This window comes from Sus scrofa, chromosome 1 (assembly GCF_054392235.1).
Source record: "Sus scrofa isolate SSC_HxYL_T2T_F1_AM1 chromosome 1, Sscrofa_HxYL_maternal_Yorkshire_Landrace_v2.0, whole genome shotgun sequence".
Taxonomy (NCBI): domain Eukaryota; kingdom Metazoa; phylum Chordata; class Mammalia; order Artiodactyla; family Suidae; genus Sus; species Sus scrofa.
The window spans coordinates 257,796,453-257,815,894 of NC_139383.1; the positions used below are offsets into that span (position 1 = coordinate 257,796,453).

At 42.3% G+C, this 19,442-nt stretch overlaps 2 protein-coding genes across 2 annotated transcripts in view; both read left to right on the plus strand.

Moving 5' to 3' along the window:
• The window catches only part of TMEM38B (transmembrane protein 38B), a 774,558-nt gene that overhangs the window by 679,976 nt on the left and 75,140 nt on the right, over positions 1-19,442 (plus strand). The gene's annotated exons all lie outside the window — the stretch shown is intronic.
• TAL2 (TAL bHLH transcription factor 2) lies at positions 532-9,432 on the plus strand. Its single transcript, XM_013986329.3, is given in 2 exon segments — positions 532-733; positions 8,972-9,432. Coding segments are annotated over 2 exon segments (423 nt in total). The 5' UTR covers positions 532-638; the 3' UTR covers positions 9,300-9,432.

Sequence of the window (19,442 nt, forward strand, 5' to 3'; positions counted from 1 at the left end):
TCCAGTGCAGTGATGATTTAACTTCTCTGTACATCTTAATCTCCTCGGGATACTTATCAAAAAGACAGATTTTGGATGCCATTCTCTGAAAACCTGATCTGGTGGGTCAGGGTCGCGGGTGTTGAAATCCACCTCCCCTCACCCATGATTCTGAAGCAAGTGGTTCTGGAGCTGCAGTTGGAGACTCACTGAGGCTGAAACGACTGACATCTGATGAGCTGGCCACAGGGCACAGACTTTCTGAGGTTTATAGACATTGGAGAAGAGAGCTGGTAAACCGCTGGCCATCCTCGGCCAGCCTCTGCCAGCCTCGCTGTGGTCCGAGTGGGTGGCAGAACCCCCTCCCCTTTCAACGCCTTAAACAAAGCAGGGTCTCCTTCCGCCTCTGCTTGGTTTCTAGGGCGCAGGGAGGCTGGTCCAGAGAAGCTAGGGCGCAGGGGTGGGGAGGGACCTGCAGAGTCCTGGGCGTGAACGGCCTGGAGACAAAGGGCGGGGTCCTATAAAGGCTCAACAGAGGCGAGGCGCCCAGACGAGGGCTTACCCGGCCAGCAACGGTGACGGTGACAAATACTGCACGGGCTCCCGGCTCCGACGGAGGTGCGTGGACTCCGAGAGGGACGTGGGCGCCACCGGGGTTTATGCGCCAACGAGTCTCCGGCACAGGTCCCAGCCGCACTCGCCCCAGAGGGCAGGGGTGTGGAGGTGACTTGGTGGCAGCCACCAAAGAGACTCGGTGAGAAGACCTGGGGTCTTTCCGCGGGGCAGGGGCAGTGGCAGTGGCGCGTGTTGTCGGGGCTGCTGAGCCTTGATGTGCGACCCCCTAGGGCATCTCCGAGGGACGTTTAGGCAGCTTCTGCGTCTCGGTGAGAACTCCCAGACACCCCTCAGGTGTCTTTAGCCGAGATGCTTACCTGGACGCCCGAACTTGTAAGTCATTAGGCGGGCACTGCCGGCCAGGGGGAGCAAAACTTAGAAAAAGGGATAAACCGGGAAGTGAAGCGGTCAAGGGCAGTTGAGCTGGGTGGGCGGTGAGGTGCTGAGGTTTGAGGGCATTTTGGATCAGGTGGCATTCCCAGTGCGCCATGTGCCCATTCAAAGACCCACAGTCATAGTAAATGTACTTACTTAAAATATCAACATGTAGAATTGTCTAGTGAGAAGAGTAATTGCATAATAGTATGTATCGTGATTTTTAAAGATTTTATTTTCTTTCTTTTTAGGGCCACAAGTGCAGCATATGGAAGTTCCGCGTTTGGGACCTATACATCACAGCTCTCTGCTTAATTCACTGAGTGGGACCAGGGATGAACCTGTGTCCTCATGGATACTAGTCGGGTTCATTTTTGCAGAGGCACAATGGGAACTCCCAGGATACATATTTTTACATAAAGGATACACACACTCCCCCAATGAAAAGGCTACTGCTTAGGAATGACATTGAACAGGTAGAGGGATGGAGCTGGGGGCTTTTATTTTTTGCTTTATCATTTGTGTACTGCTTGATTTTTTTTTTTTTCCTTAGTGAGCCTGTGTTACTTCTATAATAATTTCTAAAGGCAAAGCTGTGCCTAGTATTGGAGGTTAGGCACTTTCCTCTAACCCAATTGTATAAACCACCTTTCACCGCCCTCTTTCTGGATGGTATTTTCACTTACTTAAAAAAAAAAAAAAAAAAAAAAAAAAGACAGAAGAGACAAATACATAGGACCAAATGTCAGTAGGAGAAATTTAAAATCTTATGACAAAAGAGCAGTGTAAATCTGAGTTCCTGGGTCAGGCTGCCATAGGAATGTTAGCTGTACTTCTGTGCTGTAACCTTTCTAGTTAACCTGGGCTCTGTGTCCAGAAAACACCCACAGAAAAAAGGAGCAGCTCCTATCTGGGGCGTTGGTTACCTTCCCTGGGGGCACAGCTGTTGTCCTCTTCTGCAGTAACCTGCTACCTTCCATGGGGACAGTATAGAGTCTGTGCACAGCTATATTCCTCTTCAGTTTACCATGACAGTCCTTCTGCCCAGACATTCTTAACCTGGGGACCATGACACCCACCCAGTGGGGGTGTGTGGAGAGAATTCAGGGGTTCTATATATCCGGATGGGAAAAAATTATCTTTGTGTCTATTAACCTTTAATCTAAATTTAGCATTTCCTATATTTATGAATGTGACTAATAAACTATAGTGGCAACTAGCAAAGCTGATGACTTTGTCATCAAAAGAAATCATAGAAACTTTCAACTCAGATTACAGATGTTACAGGTCTGAAAAATCACTTACATATCACTACTTAAAAATCATGGTAACAATTCTAATTATTTAATGTGTTAAAAGTGAAGCACAGGTATTACTGTATTGCATTTAGAATTATTTTAATACCTATTAAGTGTAATTGTTTTTTATGTTTCTATTTTAATTCATGCATTTAAAATTTATACTCTGAGAAGGGAACCAAAGACTTTTTCCTTTATGAATCTGAAATCATTGTTCTGAGACAATATCCTCCCCAGGCTTCCCTAGACTGCAAAAAGGTCCATGGCACAAAAAAGGTTATGGACCCCGACTCAGCAGGAGTCAGTGGTGACATAGATGCATAAATACTCAGGCTTGGGACCCAAGTTCTGACACGCAGGGATGTGTGACCTGGGACAAAAAGCTTCACCCTGTTTCAACAGCTGTCAGAAGTTCTCAGATTCTGTGGCATCTGGAGTGTTTTTTAAGCCCTTAAATTACTCTGAATCAAGATTAGCAGCAATCAGTCCCTGCAAATGGAAAAACACTAAATGCCATTTTCCTTTATTTACTAAGTACTTTAGTAATTTTCCAGTGACTTCTACTTTGAGTTTTTCTAGCTTGTTAAATCACTGATTTCTATTTCCCCCTATGGAGAAGGAGAATGACACACTTGAGCATAAATCAACAAGTAATTATTAAGCACATCCTAGGATGGCCATGCTACATTTCAGAAGCCTGCCATCTCTTCTCCCCACTTCCTCTGTCTGCTTCTGGCACAATAGCATGGAGCCCTCTTGGAAGAGAACACCAGTTAGTTTATCCAGCCTAATCTTTTTCTTCCTAGCTTGAAAAAGACCCCCCATGGGACTGGTGAATGAGCTAAAGCCTCTTTTGACAAGAGAAGCTTAAAAGTAACTTTGTTCCCATAGTCCTGGCTCCTAGGTCTGAGCAAAATTGGAGAGTTGTTTTTTTTTTTTTAAATACTCTTGATTTAGGTCCACACTTTCATATTTTAGGTGTAATTGCTGTAATTGGGTACAAATTGACAACCTCATATTTTCATTGCAGATCCAAAGGCAAGTTATTTAGAAATTACCTAGGTTAGATGAAAGGCAGGGCATTATGGCATTTCAGCACGGAAAGAGGCCTTAGGGATAACCCTTTTCAGTTTGGAAGCCCTATAGAGTGCCTAAGTTAAGTTCTGTTTCTCTGCTCCTACAGCCCCTGTGCTTCTCTCTGTGTGTCACAAGGCAGTGGGCTTCTCAGTGTCCTGCAGCCAACATAGTATCTGGCAGATGAGGTTAGTGAGAGTTGTACTAAAGCTGTCTTATTGCATTTGAACATGGGTCTGACCAGCAGTGTCTCCACAGAGAGAGGAAGTAGACCTAAGTGGCTAGTGGAGGAAGCTGAGGCCAGCCAGTGAACTTGAACTGCCATGATTCTCTTTACCACTGGGTCCTCAGAACAGCACTGGCCTCTCCAACCCAGACAGAAGCAGGAAAGGCAATTAAGAATCTGTGTGGGGAGATGTCCTGGGGGCCTATAGGTGATCGAAAAATGCTATTCTCTGGAATAATAACACATCTGTTTAGGGAAGGGAACTCTTATTAAGCACCTATGTGCCAAGCACATTGTGTCTCATTTGTATATTTATATAGTGCCTCTTTTAATCCTCCCAAGAACCCTCTTGATGGGTTTATTTCTATTTTCTGGAGAAGAAAACTGAAGTTTAAAGAAGTTAACTGGGAGTTCCCGTCGTGGCTCAGTGGTTAACGAATCCGACTAGGAACCATGAGGTTGCGGGTTCGATCCCTGCCCTTGCTCAGTGGGTTAATGATCCGGCGTGGCCGTGAGCTGTGGTGTAGGTTGCAGACGCGGCTCAGATCCAGCGTTGCTGTGGCTCTGGTGTAGGTTCGACCCCTAGCCTGGGAACCTCCATATGCTGCGGGAGCAGCCCAAGAAATGGCAATAAGACCAAAAAAAAAAAAAAAAAAAAAAATTAAAGAAGTTAACTGTTTGTCTCAGAATCATGTAACTAGGAAATTAGAAGCTGGGATTTAAAGCCCAATCTCTCTACATTAAGCCCACGAATTTTTTTCTATTATGAAACAAATAATATATGAATTTTTTTTATTACAGAACTGTAAAATAATGCCAAAGTACATAGAATAAAAACCACATCTCCTGTTTCTGTCTTCCCCCAACCCACTGTCCTTCTCCAAGGAAGCACTGTTGACAGTTTGGCCTGAATCTTTCCAGATATTTTGCTCTGCATACACACACACATACACACACACACACCGCATTGTATATTCTTATAGAGCAAAATATATAAAGTTCAGACCTTCTCTCCTGCACTGTAGCTTCTTCATTAGGACAAAAAAAATATGTTACATTGAACATTTGCTTTTCTCTGTTTTCTTTGTGGGTATAATCATTTAACATTTATTGAACACTTACTGTGTGCCAAAGATTGCACTCAGGTGCTTTATATCATTTTATATGTCCTCACAAGTAGTACCCTGAGTTGCCCTTTACTTATGAGGCATTTGAAGCACAGAGAGGTTAAGAGATTGCTCAAGGTCACAGAGCTAGGATGAGTAGAGCCAAAAGCCAGATCAGGGTTCTAGTTCCCTAGCCAGTGCTCCTAACTACCATGGCCGACTGATGGCCAACTCCTGCAGAATTAGGGACTGGAAGTGATAGTGAGTGACTTGTTTGAATTAACTGGATCACCATTTGGTCCCTATGGAACGGCAGAGATTCAAACACTCTGTGTAGTGAAATAACTTCTTGAAACTGTCTTTGTCCCTAGGCCAGTCCCAGCAATGTCCACAATGCTGTCATTACAGCCAGTGCCGCTCACATCTGAATACAGTGTGAGTTAATATGTGGAAACAGCACCTGGCACAATGCAAGTGCTCAGTTTGCTCTTATTTTTCCTTACTTTCTAGTTCATGCCATGCTTTCATGTGCAGTATTCCATTGAGTCCTTACAACAACCCTGTGAGGAGAAAATTGTATCATTAACCCATTTGATAAGTGAGGCTCAGGGGAAGTGACCTGTGCAGTGCCTCATGGCTGACTAATGTCTGATGTTGTAATGGGAACACACATCTATGTCTCAGGGAGAAGGTGCTCCCGCCCACCACCACTATGCTATTTTGCTTTCCTGCTGTGCTTTACCCCAGGATGGCAGGTATCTTGTATGTGAATATACTGCTTCCTTCTGTTTTTTTCTCGTTTATGAATTTTATTTATTCTTTTATTGAAGCATATTGATATACAAGTTATAAAAGTTATAGGCGTATAGGATAATGGTTCACAATTTTTGGAAGTTATACTCCACTTATAATTATTATAAAATATTGGCTACATTCCCTGTGCTGTACCATACATCCTTGTAGTTTATTTTATACATAATAGTTTGGACCCCTTACTCCCCTAAATACTGCTTCCTTCTTAGACTAAATTTTGCTCGGTCCCAGAGCTCCTGTTTGGAGAGTAGAGCAGCATTCTCAGCATTGGCTGCATGTGGAGATCACATGGAGGAATATGGCTTGGATCTCACTTTGAGAAAAAACTTGCAGTTCAGCTGTGAGAAGTGCAGGTAACTGACAGCCTTCAGGGGCAGCTCTCTGGATGAGCCTCTGTTCCTGCAGCAGACCCCAGTCCATGACTGAGCATGGCAGCGCTGCCATCGTGATCTGGCCAGTTTTGCACAGTGGGGTATCCCCTACAGGCAGTCTTTGCCCCAGAGCTCTCTGTGGGTTGACTGCCACTTTCTCAGGTCTTCATTGCAGCCTGAAGTTCTTTTGGCCAGTTTTGCTGCCTCCCTGCTTTCATTTTTGCAGGTGCCCGATGTGCATTGTAGTCTGAAGACATTCTCTGCCCAATTCTGCTTTCTTTCCTTTTTATCTTTCACAGGCCTTAACTCCCAATAAACTGCTTGTACATCCAATCCAACCTGGCATCTGCTTCCTGGAGGACCCAGCTGATCGACCTGTGGAGTTTTAAAAAATACCAGTGCCCCCAGAGATTTTTATTTAGTCTAGGGTGCAACCTGGGTGATTCCAATGAACAGCTCAAGTTGAGGGCCACTGAAATAGAAGAAAAGTTGAGGGGCAGAAGTTCCAAGTGTTTTAAGTTAGAAAAGGATCTGCTTTCTGGCATCATCACTGATGTGGCTTGAGTCACTGCTGAAGCGTGGGTTCAGTCCCAGAAACTTCCAAACGCTGTGGCCCTGGCCAAAAAAGAAAGAAAGAAATGGATCTCCTTTCTCACAAGTCAGTGGGGCTTCAACAAACCATTTATTTAGGTTCTTTTCAAAGAATGGGCCCACCTTTTCCTACCATACATGCCAATTTTTCTTTTCCCTCTTTTTAGGGCCATACCTGTGGCATATGGAAGTTCAGGCTAGGGGTTGAACTGGAGCTGCAGCTGCCGGCCTACATCACAACCACAACAACATAGGATCTGAGCATGTCTGTGACCTACACCACAGCTCACATCAATGCTGGGTCCTTAACCCACTGAGCAGGGCCAGAGATGGAAGCTGCATCCTCATGGATACTAGTCGGGTTCGTTTCTGCTGAGCCACTATAGGAACTCCCCATACAAGCCCATTTTTAACCCTCCAGCTCCTTGCTGTAATGTGTTTCCTTCCACACCTGGGCAGTTAACACAGACAACAGGTGTGGAAGGAAACCGGCATTTTGAGAGGCACCTACCGAATCCCTGACATTGTACATGACGCTATATATGACTTATCTCAGATATTTGGGGCATTCACCTACAAACTCATATCCTCAGGAAAGCACCCCCACCCCCCAAAAAAAAAATAAAAGAAAGGTAGAATTTAGGGAAAAGTTCAGTGGCATTGACTTGACTATTTTGGTCTTGCTGTGATTTTTGGATTTGCTCCTTAGTGTGTGGGACCTTGTGTTGTGATCTTTAAGTGCTTGTGTATGTGTTACCTCTTCCATCAGAACACCCAGTAAGCTCCTTGGGCACCAGTACCCCATCCAACCATGTCTACGAACCCAGATCATAGTAAAGGGCCTGGCACAGAGCAGGTCTACAGGAAGGGTTAAAATAAACGAACAAAGGCAGCAAGAACCAAGAGATTATAGCAGGCTTGGTTAAAGAAAAACAAGATATCAGGAATACTCAATAGCTCACAAATCATTTTTATTTATAAATATGTTCATTATTTTGTTGTATTTATTCCCCAGCACTTTTATAGCCATTACTATGTCAGGTACTGTTATAAGTGATTTACAAATACTAACTTATTTAATTCTCCTAATAGCCTTTTTTTTGTTGTTGTTGTTGTTGTTGTTGCTATTTCTTGGGCCGCTCCCGCGGCATATGGAGGTTCCCAGGCTAGGGGTTGAATCGGAGCTGTAGCCACCGGCCTACGCCAGAGCCACAGCAACGCGGGATCCAAGCCGCGTCTGCAACCTACACCACAGCTCATGGCAACGCCGGATCGTTAACCCACTGAGCAAGGGCAGGGACCGAACCCGCAACCTCATGGTTCCCAGTCGGATTCGTTAACCACTGCGCCACGACGGGAACTCCCCTAATAGCCTTTGTCTACCACCAATGCTGAAGGAGTTTGGCGAGGGAAGGTCATGGGGACTCTGGGATGGTCTGGACGGCTTTATAGCAGTGAAAAGGAGGATTTGATCTGCTTTTTAAAGAATGTGTAGAAATAGGCAAGAAGGTATTGAGCAGGGAATTCAAAGGACAGAAAATGGCATGTGCAAAGGTGTGGAGTTAAGAATATATTCCTCTTTGGGGGAACAGGAAGGGGCCCTCTGCCCAGGTTGCTGAGACTGTCGTAGGCAGCAAACTGAGCTATGAGCCAAGAGCACCAAACATCTGGTAGCTGGGCTTTGGCTTGTTTGTGGATGCACCATGTAGCTTCCCATTAACTCGTGTTAATCCAAGCCACCTAAACAAAGGGGCCCGTGCTGCTAAGAATTAAAAATGGCACAGTTAAAATTGGGCAATACATGATAATAATCACCTCTCCCAGGGTTGGAAAGGTTATCCAAATTCAACCTTGGGGAGCCTGGCTATCTTTTGCAGCATTCATGCCAAATCATCACCCCTACCTTCCCATTCTTTTTTCTTCTTTTGTCATGCTAAATAACCCCACTTCTGTCCTTCAGGCAAATGGGTTTCAAGACTCTTCATCACCCTGTTCATCCTCCTCTAAATGTGGTCCAGTCCCAATATGTTAGCTCTCACCACAGTGGACCCCCTCCTGCAGGTAAAATTGGAGCTAAGGACAGTTGTGCTGCCATCTTCTTCATTCCAAATATTATCCTGTTAATGAAACCTAGGACCACTGTGCCCTCCCTCCTCTTCTCAAAAAAGCTATGTTCAATTCCCTATTAGCTAAATTTGTATTTTATCCACACGTACTCAATCATACACTGTGCTTGATTATGAATAATTAGGAAGAGTTGGTTATAAAAGAATTCATGGGGGTATTAGTCTTCAAAACAGCTGGAGAGAAAGGCTGAAGGAAGGTGTTCTTATCCTGCCCTTCTTTCTGCCACATTTTCTTTCCTTGCTGAAAGAAGGACTCAAAGCACCTTCAAGTGAGGAAATGCAGTTCCTAAAATCTGGGTGGAGAAGATTAGTCTCAAGTTGCTGGCAGGACATGTGCTACCTACCAGGCCTCTGACAAGGTGTTGGCGCTCAGGGCCCTTTCTCTTCCTTGTCTCAGGAACTCCAACATGACCGGGAAGATCTTCACAAATACCCGAGAGCGATGGAGGCAGCAGAACGTCAACAGTGCCTTCGCCAGGCTGAGGAAGCTCATCCCCACTCACCCTCCCGACAAGAAGCTGAGCAAAAACGAAACGCTTCGCCTGGCAATGAGGTACATCAACTTCCTGGTGAAGGTCTTGGGGGAGCAAAGCCTACAGCAAACTGGAGTGGCTGCCCCCGGAAACATTCTGGGCCTCTTCCCTCAAGGACCCCACCTGCCAGACAGGACTCTCCTTGGTGACTAACAGGTTCCATCGCCTGGCCCAAGCCACCACCTTCCATAGTGGGACTCTGGCTGTCATTACCCTGGGCACTGGTTCAGAAGTCACTAGCTGTCAACAGCGATTTGCATATTCCCCAGTTAACTTGATGAATAATGTGTGAGGCACGAATTTATGTTTCATAGGAGGTGGCTTAGGGTCAGCTGCAGGATGCTGAAAGGGGGCCACGAGGGCTTGGGAGTCCACCATCTCCTGGCGGTTCAGGCAGAGCAGCCTGTCTTTGTCTATTTTATAATTCCAAGTTCTGTATAAGATGTTGTTTGAAAAAAAAAAAACAACAACTATAGGTTAAAAACTTGTTTGAAAAATCACTGTTTCACTCAATATGTTTTCATTTATAAGAAAGGACTTATATCATAATGGATCTTGGATGAATTGAAAATGCTTCCCTCCAAACATATTTTAAAGTTTATTTTGAAAAATGGGGGTATTTGATCAAGGGTGAACAACACAGGCAAACAAAAAGATAACCCCTGCAGATACCAACCTGGAGACTTGTGGGAAAATCTGTGGAGGAAAAACCCTTCTGACACATGAGGATCACAGGAAGGCAGCAGATACATGCAGAAGTGCCCTGCATCCTTATCTCTGTGGAAATGTGAGGCCTCACTTGCATCAGGCTGTTATATATATGTTATATCGAAAGCAAATGTTGGATTATATTTGTGATAGGCAAAGACGTGATAATTTATGACTGTTTACAGTTTTCTTATGAAAACAGCTAAAATAGGTTTTCTAACACCTTAGTTTCACATGTTAGATATTAGATACTAAAGTTTTTAATTCAGCCTGAGTTTGTGCTGATTTAAGACCTGTAACAGTCAAATATAATTATGAAGACCTAAATATTACCTCTTAACAACTCATTTAACAGAGAGTGTAGCAAAAGATTTAGAGTATGTAGAGAATGTAATACCAGACTCTAATGAATTAATGAACATGTAATTTGTCTTCTCTGCTATGGAGCATTATGCTGGGAGGGGCAGTACCCATAAATGAATGAAATAGCATGGATCTGACAGAACTTACCATCACATGGCTACCCTGATGATGCTTGGATTCAAAGGTGAATCCCATTGTTGAGCCCAGAATACAAAAAAATGTCATTTGATTGTCTCTGGGACATTTTATTTCCTCAAAGTTCTTGATGGTACATCAATTTTAAAACCTTCTGAACTACAGATAGGAAATTGATGGATTTGAGATTATGAGTTTCCATTGTATACACTATGGAGGAATTTAAATTTTATGCCACTCTAGAAAGAAGATATTTGATTTATGAAAGGCTGAAATGACCTCTTTGGTTTGGTGGTCAGAAGAAATCTGGATGAGGCTCTGTCAAAATCTCATTCCCCCAAAATAGCAAGGTCATAATGTCATTAAATTCTACTCAGCATTCATACTTGTAACACAATGCGTTTATCAGAACAGTACATTTTCCAACTAAGTCCTTCTTTTCACCTGCATTCAGTGGATGTCCCCACAGACTCAGAATGGTCCAAGGAAACACATAAGTACAGAGACCAGGGGATTTCCCTTGAACTTGCATTTCTTTCTCATGAGCTTATGTGAACTTAAATTTGCCCCAAACTATCAGTAAGAATACATCTCAAAGCTTTGATAACAGTTGTCAATTGAGTAATATTGCTTACTCTCTCACCTGGCATTAAATCAAAGTACTTTTGACAGTTTTTTTTATATTAGCCTCATTTTAGCATCTTGCTGAGGAAGGCACAGACCTCTTTGCCTGAACACAGGATTTTATTGCTCTTCTCAGAGTGAGTGCACTTCTGTGCTGTCAGGGCCATGTCTGTTGTGCACTTAGGGCCTTTACACTGAAATGTCTAACCAAGCACTCCGGAAAGTTGTAAGGCGATTTGGTATCCTTAAATGGGGAGAAACCCTATAGGAAATCCTTATGATAAATGAATAGTCATTTAAAATATTACTTAATGTAATTCATCTCTTAAATTATTTCTTTTGCAAGTTGGATTTTGGTCTATCAAGTTGTGTTAGGTTAAAGTGACTGTCAAAAGGAATTGTAGGTACACGTAGACCAAAACCTTGGCAAGTTATCTGTGAGACTGGAAGCTAGTTCTTAAATCATTCCACAGCTTTCCATGGTGTCCTGTACTTATGGCTTGGTGATTTCAGTAATAAGAATTTATGGTTCAAATGAATTATAGTTCACTGATCTCTTTATGGATCATTTCAGCCCAACAGAAAAGTTTAGACAGACTTTAAAACTCATCTGTGCTACTCTGTTACTTGAAAACAAGTGTTTGTTCTATTATGGGCACCACTGAAAACTTCCAGAAACGAGGTATAAACAAGTCCATTTACTTATGTAGATCATTAGATTGGCTAATTCTACTCTTCATTTTATAGAGGAGAAAACAGTCCAGATGGTTTTGAAGTAACTTTCCAGCAGTCACATGAATGGGTAGTGGAAACCCAGGACACTGTGGCACATCTCAGTCTTTCTAAGCTCTGTTTAGTCCCTAAGAATTTTAGGATTGAAAACAGACAAGCACAGAATTAGACTCATCTCTTTTCGATGTTGTTCAGTAATCTTCTTTATATGTCTTTTAATTGAAATTGAATTATTGTACTTTGTAGAATATGATTAGAGGTACCAACCAAAGGTTTTATTTGTTGATGTGTTTTGTGAGTTTTTAATCATTGATCCTTATGTGCTATTTAACTATTTATTGAAAATAAGTTTTTTAAGAAAAGAAATTGTTCTTTTTTTATTTTTGGAAAGTATTTCAAAAATTTACTACCCACTTAACCTATAGATTCAGTGCAGTCTATATCAAATTACCAATGGCATTCTTCACAGAACTAGAGCAAACAATTTTAAAATTTGTGTGGAAACACAAAAGACCCCGAATAGCCAAAGCAATATGGAAATGGAGGAATCAGGCTCCCTGATTTCAGACTATACTTCAAAGCTACAGTCAACAAAACAGTATGGTGCTGGCACCAAAACAGAAATATAGATCTGTGGAACAGAATAGAAACCTCAGAGATAAACCTACTCATCTACAGTGAACTAATCATTGGCAAAGGAGGCAAGAATATACAATGGAGGAAAAACACTCTCTTCAATAAATGGTGCTGGGAAAACTGAACAGCTACATGTAAAAAAATCAAATTAGAACTTTCTCTAACACCATACACAAAAATAAAATGGATTAAAGACCTAAATGTAAGGCCAGATACTACAAAACTCCTAGAGGAAAACACAGGCAGATCACTTTGACGTAAGTGACAGCAATATCTTTTTTGATCCACCTCCTAGAGAAATAAATACCAAAATAAACAAACTGGACCTGATCAAACTTAAATGCTTTTGCACAGCAAAGGAAACCTTAAACAGAATGAAAAGACAATCCACAGAATGGGAGAAAAATTTTTGCAAGTGAAGCAACTGACAAAGGATTCATCTCCAAAATATACGAATATCTCTTGCAGTTTTATATCAAAAAAAAAAAACAACCCAATCAGAAAATGGGGAGAATATCTTAACAGACATTTCTCTGAAGAAGACAAATGAGCGAAAAGCCCATGAAAACATGCTCAACATCAATAATTATTAGGGAAATGCAAATCAAAACTGTAATGAGACATCACCTCATACTAGTCAGAATGGCCATCATCAAAAAGTCTATAAATAATAAATGCTGGAGTGGGTGCAGAGAAAAGGAAACCCTCCTACACTGTTCGTGGGAATGTAAATTGGTGCAATCATTACGGAGAACAATATTGCGGTTCCTCAGAAAACTAAATATAGAATGACCACATGATCCAGCAGTACCACTCCTGGGCATATATCCAGAGAAAACCATAATTCGAAAAGATACAGGCAACCCAGTGTTCATAGCAGCACTGTTTACAATAGTTGAAACATGGAAATATCATAAGTGTCCATCAACAGAGGAATGGATAAAGAAAATGTGGTACATATATACAGTGGAACATTAGCCATAAAAAAGAATCAAACAATGCCATTACAGCAACAGGGATGAACCATATTAAGTAAGTACCATATTAAGTAAGTCAGAGGAAGACAAAAATCATATGATATCACTTACATGCAGAATCTAATAAAAATGATAACACGAGGACTTATAAAATAGAAACAAACTTGCTGATCAGTTATATCTGATTCATTTTGCTGTACACCTGAAACTAATACAACATTGTAAATCAATTATATCACAATAAATTTTTTTTTAATTTACTAAGCACATATATCCACTCTCTCCATCCTCACAGCCACTGTTCTGGCTTTGAACCCCAGTCCCCCTATTGTCTTTAGTCTAGAAAAAAATCTAGTGTCCCCTAAGTAGTGCCTCTACCTCATCACTTCACCTTTCACACAGCTCCGTAAGTGTCCTTCTCAAATTCACAGCTGTGGTCAGAGTGCTCCACTGCTATCAAAGCTTCAGTGTCTTGTCCACCAGACTGAGGCAGATGTCATATCCCAGCAAACCAGACCTCAGCAGCCTACCCAATGTATCCCTTCCCTTCACCTCCCACAGTTGCCTGAATATATTATAGATGCTAATGAAACTGCTTCACCTGATGGTCCCCAAACATGCCCCACTCTTCAATACCTCTGACTTTACTCTTAGGAGTCCATCTGCTTGCATTAAATTCCACTTGCTAAAATCCTTCATGACTGATCTTAAATACCACTCTTTCAGGAAGCTTAAGATGAGCTTGACTCATCGTAAATGTTAGGTTTGCCGAGGGAGGAACTTGCAAGGCCAAGTTTGTAAAGCAAAAGAGATTTATTAAGGCATCCAAGGGGCATGGGCTGAGCTCAAGGTGGCACCAGCTCTGACTGTGAGGAGGTGCTAGGCTTATAAAGGGTCTGTGGTGGGAATCTGTGGCTGGATGGAGTTCATGGCAGGAACTTGTAGCAGGAACGATGCGGAAGGAGGGGAAGGTCAAGAGAGGGGTAGGGGGTTGAGTCTCACGACAGAGGGCAGTTAATCCTTGTAGGGGGTTAATCTATGCAGGCAGTTGTTTTCCGCAGGCCATTGTTTCTTGCTGCCCAACTTGAGCATCCACATTCTGGGAGAGGGTGTCTGCAGCAGGTCTCCAAGGTGAACGGCCACATTTGGGGGTTGGGATTTGTCTCCATCCTCCCAGGAACATATCAGTAAACACCATCTCTTATATGAAGTCCTCTTAGATTTCCGCTGCTCAATCTAATCTCTCCTTTTGTAGAATCCTCTTCTATGCTTCGAGACCTTTACTTTCTCTTCCCTGTTATAGTCATCTAATGTATATTCCATCCCCAGCAGCAAGTTAAGATCTCCTTGGTGGCAGTGACAGTTTCTAACATTGAATCCCCACAACAGCCTTGCCAGTGACCTCACTTTCAGAATGAGAAAACTGTATCGACTGGCTCCGTTAAGAATTCTCCTTTAGCCTCTCCTAAAAGATAACATTGAAATGCAACTTGAACAGGCTGAACATCCAAAGTCTAGAGCTCTTCTTGTAGGTTTGTTCTCAAAATATCGGTTCACCAAGGCCCTTGCAGCACCTGCCTGATGAGGTTTCACCACCAGAGAATGGCTTGAGATGACCCAAATATGTATAAGTCACACACAACAGGCTTTGTCCTTAAAAGGGCAAAGGATGAAAGGGTCGGGAGAATGGACAGCTTAACTGCTGACCTGCAGGCCAAAGGTTAGCTAAAAGTCACATCCTTAAATAAAAAGGTCAAAGATAAGGAGGGAATCTAAAAGGCAATGCAAAGTGGGGGAGTTAAAGTGGCAGGTGTTAGGAAGGAATGCCAAGGAGACAGTGTAGTTCAGGGATTACAGGAAGCCAGGGCATGGTCTCCCAAACATACCCTCCCTTCTCTGACAGTTGGACTTTAAACAGGGAAACTTTCCATTTCTCTTTATTGCTAGACCTATTTATTATTAGCATTAAAATCACTAGGTTTAAAAGGCTTTTAATTTAGATTTTAAAAAGCACTAGATTTTTACGTAAATCTTAAGTTTGTAATCTACCTAGTATTGTTTAAGAATTTAATTTCTAGAGCTCGAATCCCCTGGCAGCCAATAAGCTGAGGAATTGCCTTTTCTAGATAAATTTAAAAATCAGGAGGAGTTTCCGCTGTGGTGCAGCAGAGTAGATGGTGTTTCTGCAGTGCCAAGATGCAGGTTCAGTCCCTGGGCCAGCACAGTGGGTTAAAGGATCATAGATTGCAACTACAGCTTGAATCTGATCCCTGGCTGGAACTCCATATGCCACAGGGTGGCCAAAAAAAAAAAAAAAAAAGAAAAAGAAAATCAGGATTATCCAACATACTCATACACTTGGACCTAGGTAACTCTTCTTCTAAGATCCTATCAAAAAGAGTGATCAGAATTATGGTCAAAGAATTATATACATATATATATGGGTATCTATTTCAGAATTATTTACAACGTAAATAAAAATAAAATATATTTGATAGTAAGAGAGCCAAGATTTGCTGAATGCTTTCTTATAATGATGGATACACGTCATTATACATTTATTCAAACCCTTAGAATATACAACACCAAGAGTAAACTTTATCTTTTATTGGGTCTTTGTGCAAATACAACTATATATTCTCATTTCCTCTTTTCTTATACCATCTTGCTTTTTTTTCTTAACACTGCATCCTGGAGATCTTTTCACCCCATGGAGGACTGTCTCATTCTTTTTAACGTCTGCATGTTTTATATTGTGTGGATGTACCTTAGTTAGCCAGTGCCTTGCTGAGGAACACTTGAGTTGTTTCTAGTCTTTTGCTGATACTAACAATGCCATGATGAATAGCCTTCCACACACATGACTTCCCAATTTTGCAGGTGTGTAAATGCACTCTTAGCAGCCATGTATGGGAATTCTCATTTTCCCACAGCTCTACCTGTGGATTATGACGATTGCTGGGATACTTGCCAATCTGATTGGTTAAAATGCTATCTCAAGGTGGTTTTAATTCACATTTTTCTTTTATGACTGAGGCTGACATATGTTTATGGGTCATTTGTATTTCTGTTTCTGTGGACTATGTATAGATTTTCTTTTTTTCCCATTGGGTGGTTGGGCTTTTTCTTCTGAATTTCTAAAAGCTCTTTATATATATGAAGGAGATCAGCCTTTTTTCTGTGATATGAATTACAAATATTTACCCCCAACTTTTCATTTGTCTTATGACTTGATGGTGTTTGTTTGCCATGTAGTAAGAATTCGATTTGTATGTTGTACAGTTTATCAATTTTATGGTTCTGGATTTTGAGTCATAGTTAGAAAAGCCTCCTTCACACTGACGTTTTGTCCTAGGTTTGCTCTAATATCTTGCCATAAGGCTCCAACTCTGAAGTTTCTAGGGCAAGAAATGGGGGATGCTGAATATTTCCTCCTCTTGAATAAGAAAGACCTATTAAGGAGTTGAAAATTATGTATTTCAAATAAATTCAAATAGATAAAAATAGCTCCTTCACCATATTCTACTTTTGCCTCTAGTAAGAGAAATTTCAAAAACTTGCTCCCTGGCACCCTGACACAGGAAGTGGGACCCGGGGCCCACCAGGTCTGAGATAGATTAGCATCCACTATCCTGAGCTGGCAGAGCTAAGAGATCACATGCTCCTGGGCTGGAGGAAAAAGAAACATCCAAAGGCACAATGGCAAAAAACAAAAACATGAAATAAGATTTTAGGCGAATGTGTGGGAGGGATGGACTGGGGATTTGGGATTGACACAGGCACCCTGAGGAATATGGAATGATTGGCCAATGGGGACATGCCGTGTAGTACAGAGAACTCTACCCAATATTCTGTGATAATCTATGTGGGAAAAGAATCTGAAAGAGAAAAAAAAAAGTTTAGAAACAACTTTCTCAAAAATGTGGCCCCAAGAATTCCCACTGTGGTGCAGTGGGTTAAGAATCTGACTGTGGTGGCTCAGGTCACCGTGGAGGTGTGGGCTCAATCCCTGTCCTGGCGCAATGGGTTAAGGGATCAGCATTGCCACAGCTATGGCTTAGGTCGCAACTATGGCTCAGATTCAATTCCTGGCCAGGCACATTCATATGCTGGAGGTACAGCCATTAAGAAACAAACAGGAGTTCCCCTTGTGGCACAGCGGAAACGAATCCAACTAGGAACCATGAGGTTGCAGGTTCGATTCCTGGCCTCGCTCAGTGGGTTAAGGATCCGGTGTTGCCGTAAGCTGTGGTGTAGGTTGCAGATGCGGCTCAGATCTGGCATTGCTGTGGCTCTGGCGTAGGCCGGTGGCTGCAGCTCCGATTAGACCCCTAGCCTGGCATCTCCATATGCCACAGGTGTGGCCCTAAAAAAGGACAAAAGACAAACAAAAAAAAAAAAAGAAGAAGAAGAAAAAGAAAAAGAAACAAACAAACAGGAGTTCCTGTCATGGCTCAGTGGTTAACAAACCCAACTAGTATCCATGAGGATGTGGGTTTGATCCCTGGCCTGGGTTATAGATATGGCATTGCTGTGGCTGTGGTGTAGGCCGGCAGCAGAGCTCTGATTTGACCCCTAGCTTGGGAACCTCCATATACCTCTAGTGTGGCCCTAAAAAAAAAAAAGACAAAAGACCAAAAAAATAAAAAAGTAAAACAAACAACCCCACCCCCGTGTTGCTCAAGGAAAAAAAGGCTGGCTTAAGATGGGGAGGGATCAACATCTGTGACCCCTGGTGTCCTGGCATTACTAGAGCTCAGCTCAGGTGTGGCCATGAAGAAGTGCTGCCTGCAGCTGCAGAGGAAGGAGAGGGTGTAAATACTTTGACCTCTTTTCCCCCCTCCCTTCTGTTCTGCCACTGCCTTTCACCCTTGCACTCAACCAGAAGCCCCAAAGCAGGAAGGCCAGAGTGGTGGAGGCTGAGGTGTGTGCCTCCCCGGGCATGAGCATCACAGAGTTTCCACTGCTCCCTCCACCCCAAAGAAGGACCAGGTAAAACATTTTAATGAAAGCTTTTTGAAATCTACTGAGATTGATATGGTATATATTATGTTAAAATATTGCTTTACCTTATAAAAAAGGACAAATCTTAATGTGGAGAAATCCTAATGTGGTCATGACATAAGCGTATTTTTATATACTGTTAAACTGTGTCCCCCATCTATATCTTGACCATGAGGTGAAATAGCTCTGAAAACATCAGACTTTTTCAAAAGGAGCCTTTACTAAAATCTACGTGGGAAAGCAGAGCACCTTGTCTAAGGATACTTTGTGCCACTGCTTTTCTGCCACTCAGTCACCCTGTGTAAGAGAATGTGTGAAATGCAGCTGTTTCACCCCACAGCCCAAGGAAGACAGGGGGTGTCAGAGCTAATGAACTTCTCAGGCCTTCCCCTGATCTGCTTCTTACCCCTTTCTCTGGATATCAGGCCTCCAGATCCCCAGATCACACTTAAGGTGTTTTGCATGTTCACTTTGGCTTCTAGCAGATAAACATTTGTTTGTTTGTTTGTTTTATCCTGTACATGCCTCCCTAGACTAAATTTCTTCCCTAGGCTCCCAAGCTTCTGAAAACAGCCTTGCAGTGTCTCCTTTATCCTTCTCTGAGTGGCTGTATGGCTCTAGGCTCTGTAAGGAAAGATGCTCCATCACAGAAATTGAGAAGGATAGATGTACTGTTGAAAAGACAGAAGGGATAAAGTAAAGACAGTTCTTGGGACTAGAAAATTCTGTGCTGTGCTTGGGTATCATGATACACCTGCTTGGACACAAAACATAGAGATCTGAATATGCCAAGTTGGAGATGGGGAAGGGAAATATAAATGCCTCAAGGAATTGTTACTCTTCCTTGAGTGCCTACCTCTTATGTACCAGGCATTTTATAAATGCCATCTTTGATACTTTTTAGAACCATTTAAGGAAGGTATTTGCTCTGGTTTACAGTTAGGGAAATTGTGGCTTAGAAGAGTTTAGGAGACCAACTTGAGATTCATGCAATGAGCAAGCAGCAAGGCGAGGCTCTGAATCCATGTCTGCCTTTCAGCACAGGTCAAATTTCTCTTACTCTGTTCTTCTACCTTGAAGACAAAAACTTCCCATGAAAGAAATGTTCCTTGTAGGTAGGTAGTGATTGAAATGACTTTTTTTTAAAGCCCAAAAT